Below are 4046 nucleotides of genomic sequence, written 5' to 3'. Positions count from 1 at the left end.
GGGGGCGTGGCGGCGGCGGCGCTAAATCACGTGGCCCCCAGCAGCAGGCATTTCACGTGGCGGCCGAGCTGCCAAACAGCTGACTTGCCATGGCAACCTCACAACCCCCCATCCCCGCGCTTCCCCCGGCCCAGGAGAGGGGCCACGCGGGGCTCCCCGGAGCGCTTCCGTGGCCCGCTGGCTGGCTTGGGAAGTGGCCCCCGGCCTAGGCAGGGCAGTTGGGGCGGTAGCCCAGCCGGCGGCCCTCCGTCCCAGGGGCTGGCTAGCCCTCAGCGTCCTCCTCTGGGAGGTGGGCAGAGAAACGCCGGGAATGCCGGGAGGCCGAACGCTGGGGGCCGGTCAGCAGTCGCTTACTCTGTCCCTGCGGGGGGAGGGGGGAGACCACCTGCGAATGACGGGCAGCCCCCGAGGCCCTCCGCGGGGCATCGAGGCTGCTGTTCTTGGCCGGCCATTTCCTTCTCCAGGTCATTGACAGATGGGGAAAGGGAGGCCAGCAAGGCTCAGGGGACTTGCCCAGGGTCCTACGGCCTCTACCATAAGGACCTCCTTGCTGCCTCGTGCCCAGCAGATCCTGGGTAAAAGCTCATCGTGATGAGGAGGCGTCAGAAAGCCCCCAAAGAAGGGGCCCCTTCCTGCTCCCTTCTTTCCAGAGGTGCGGAACAGGGCGGCCGGCAGGCTTTCTAAGGAGCTCTTCCTGCTTTCTTCTACGGGATAGCTCCCAGGGAGGAGGCTAGCTTGGGGAAGGGGGAGAAAAGACAAAGGGCCCATGCCAGGGACATAAGGGCGGGGCTCCACTGAACCGAATGTCAGGGACCCAGACTGGGACAGACTTCTCCTGAGTCTACCGGCTTGGCCTCCGGTCAGATCTGGCTTCCTAGCAGTGAGACCCTGGATAAGTCATTTGACCTCTGGTTATCTCCGTTTCCTCATCTAGAAAGCAGGGCCAATCATAGTATGAACCTCTCAGAATTGTTGTGAGAATCAAGGCCTAGCACATGGCAAAAAAGCTTAGCATGCATGCAGTAGGTGCTTAATAAATGCTTGTTCCCCATTCCCACCCCAGTTCACTTGTATACATTGCCAGACGCTTTCCCAAAATGTTCAGCCTTAGATATTAGCGCTGTGACCCTGGGCAAGTCACTGAACCCTGTTTACCTCAGTTTCCTCATCTGTCACATGAGCTAGAGAAGGAAATGGCCCATCCCTTCAGGATCTCTGCCAAGAAAACCTCCAAATGGGTCAGATATGACTGAGATGACAGAATGACAATCGTGCCATTCCCTTGCTTGGAGTTCTCAGGGGTCGCCGATAAGGATAGACCTTGGGGGGCTTCCACGCCAACCTCCGGGCCAGCTATGCTCTCACACCAGGGATGCTGGGGCTGGGCTCCTCCCAGCTCCTTGTACCCAGCCCCCAAGGCCCAGCTCAAGCTCTGTCCCTCCCAGAGGCCTTCAGGTGTCCCTAGCAGCACGTGCCATCCTGGGCCTCACAGAATGATTTGATTCGACTCTAGGCAGAAAAGTGGGTCCCTGGTGCCCGAGAAAGACTGTGGGCCTCATTAGTCCTCGTGGATCGACTGGCCTGGGGAATGGGGTTAGCCATAATAGGGTCTCCCTATTTCCCTCTCACTAAAGTTCACTCTCCTAATCTTGACATTCAAGGCCCAGCCCAGTCTGTGTCTGTCTCCTGCTCTTCCTCTCCAGACATTCCATGCTTCGGTCAAGTTAGACCCGTCTCCATCCCCTCCTGTCTCCATCCACCCGGAGTGTGTCTACACATAAACGCAGTCCCTTAACCTCTGCCTGCCAGCCAAAAGGGTTCACTGGAGAAGGAAGTGGCCGAGGCCTGTGGTGTCCTTGCCAAGAACCCCCTGAGGATCGCTGTGGCCCACAGTGGGTCACCGAGAGTCAGGCACCACTCACCGTGGGGCATGGGAAGGGATGCTGGGAATATCTGCTACAGGCATCGGTCCATCACAGTACCCAGTTTCTGCATTAGAGAGCCATTCTTTGGGTTAATCCTTAGTCCCTAACAGTGGTTTCCTTATAAAATGAGGATGTACTGAGCACCTTTAGGTGGCTCAGTGGATAGAACTCCAGGCCTGGAGTCCGGATGTCCTGGGTTCTAATCTGGCCTCAGGTACTTCCTAGCTGTGTGGCCCTGGGCTAGTCACTTAATCCCATTTGCCCAGCCCTTGCCCTTCTGTCTGAGAGTTGTTACTAAGAGAAAAAGGAGGGGGCAGCTGGGTAGCTCAGTGGATGGAGAGTCAGGCCTAGAGTCGGGAGATCCTGGGTTCCAATCTGTCCTCAGACACTTCCCAGCTGTGTGACCCTGGGCAAGTCACTTGACCCCCATTGCCTACCCTGACCACTCTTCTGCCTTGAAACCAATACACAGTCTCCAAGGCGGAAGGTAAGAGTTTAAAAAAAGAGAGAGAGAAAGGAAGGGTTTAAAGTAAAATAAAATGAGACAGTACAGTATGGTCCAATGAGCACCAGCCAGGAGGCAGGACACCCCAGTGTTTGGGTCCTGCCTCCAGCTTTACTGTGTGATCTGAAGGAAGTTACCGCCCTGCTCCAGGCCCGAATCTCCTTAAATGGAAAATGAAGGGGGTCAACGAGAGGCCCCTTGATCATTCCAGGACATACAGAGCACCCCAGTATGAAAACCCTTTTAATGCCCAAAGCATGGCTGAGACACCCACTTCCGCCATTGGTGGTTCCACCAAAACACAACTGGATCACGGCTAGCCCAGGCAGTGGAGACCCACATTTGGCCCCAAGTGATCTGGAAGTCCAGGCTAGCTCAGAGCACTGACTTCTATGCTCCATGTCCTAACAGTTACGTTCTAAGCTCCCCCCCCCCCCCCGGCTCTGCCCGTCCCAGTTCTAAGCTCCCCCTGGCTCTGCCCTTCTCTATTCTCAGGAACTTGGGCTGGCAAAGAGGAGATAAGTGAGCATTCCTTGGGCTCCTTTAAGCTTTAGGCTCTGCGGTGCGCCATTGTTGTTTCCATAGTAGAGATGAGGAAACTGAGGCTCTGGGAAAGGACGAGATTTCACAGAATCTCGGGGCTCAGAGAGGACCCCCCCAGATCGCAGCTGGCCCAAAGGCTATCTGAAGAAGAAACCCTCCCCGCCCCCAGCACGTTGGGGGACGTGTGGCCCAGTGGAAGGTGTTCTGAACTAGGGAGGAGGGGGTCTGGGTTTGAGTCCCACCTTGCCACTTACTCTCCTGGGGGCCCTGCGGATTTTAACTTTCTCCTCTTTAAAGTTAAGGCTTCGAACTAGGCGGCAGCCCTGGGGTTTTCTCGGCCCTTGGGGGAGCTCTGGTTTGGGGTGCTGTCTGGTGCAGGGGGGACTGGACGCCGGAGCCTGGAGGCCAGCGTCTCCCTGGCCTTCGTGGCCTCCCTCGGGCGGACACGGGCCGGGCTCGGGGCTGCGGGGCGGGAGGGAGGCTCCGGTACTCACATCTGCACGTGCGGGGGCTGGAAGCGGCCCTGGTTAATGTTGTAGAAGGTGAAGGCCTGCGTGGGGTTCGAGCTGTACTCGTCCACCTCGATGATGAGGCGGCTGTGCTGGTGCCTCCGAGCTGCCATGATGTGAGACTGGGAGAACGCCATGCTGGGCCAGCGCGGGGACAGGGCTTCGGCCGCCTTCAGGCCGTCATCCCGCCTCCGGTCACTCCACATGGACAGGCAGGGCCCGGGCCATCCCCCGTGGGTGGCGGCGGCGTTGCTGTCCCCTGAGCCTCCTCTTCTCAGAACCTAGGGAGCGAGGGAGAGACGGGAGACGTGAGGGGAGCAGGGCCAGCCACGGGCACCGGCTGATGCCGGGCAAGGGTTGGGAAAGTGCCCGCACACGCACACGCACACGCACACGCACACGCACGCACACACACAGCCAGCCCGCTTCTCCGCTCAGAGAACTCGGGACGAATGTCTCCAACTCAGCCCTTTGATGGATTTACTTTAGGAAAGAGAGAAGGGGGGCCCCTCCCCCCAGGGCGCCTCACTCGCCCCGTGTAAATCCTGGAGGCTCTCAGACACG

At 58.6% G+C, this 4046-nt stretch overlaps 1 protein-coding gene across 1 annotated transcript in view; it reads right to left on the bottom strand.

Moving 5' to 3' along the window:
• MPPED1 (metallophosphoesterase domain containing 1) overlaps positions 1 to 3619 on the bottom strand; it is a 79334-nt gene extending 75715 nt beyond the window's left edge. The window contains exon 1 of the mRNA XM_044678608.1: positions 3468 to 3619. Within this exon, the coding sequence (XP_044534543.1) occupies positions 3468 to 3619 (152 nt within the window). The remainder of the gene's footprint in view (positions 1 to 3467) is intronic.
• Positions 3620 to 4046: the final 427 nt, after the last annotated feature.

This window comes from Gracilinanus agilis, chromosome 5 (assembly GCF_016433145.1).
Source record: "Gracilinanus agilis isolate LMUSP501 chromosome 5, AgileGrace, whole genome shotgun sequence".
NCBI lineage: Eukaryota > Metazoa > Chordata > Mammalia > Didelphimorphia > Didelphidae > Gracilinanus > Gracilinanus agilis.
This window is presented reverse-complemented; position numbering and strand designations above follow the sequence as displayed.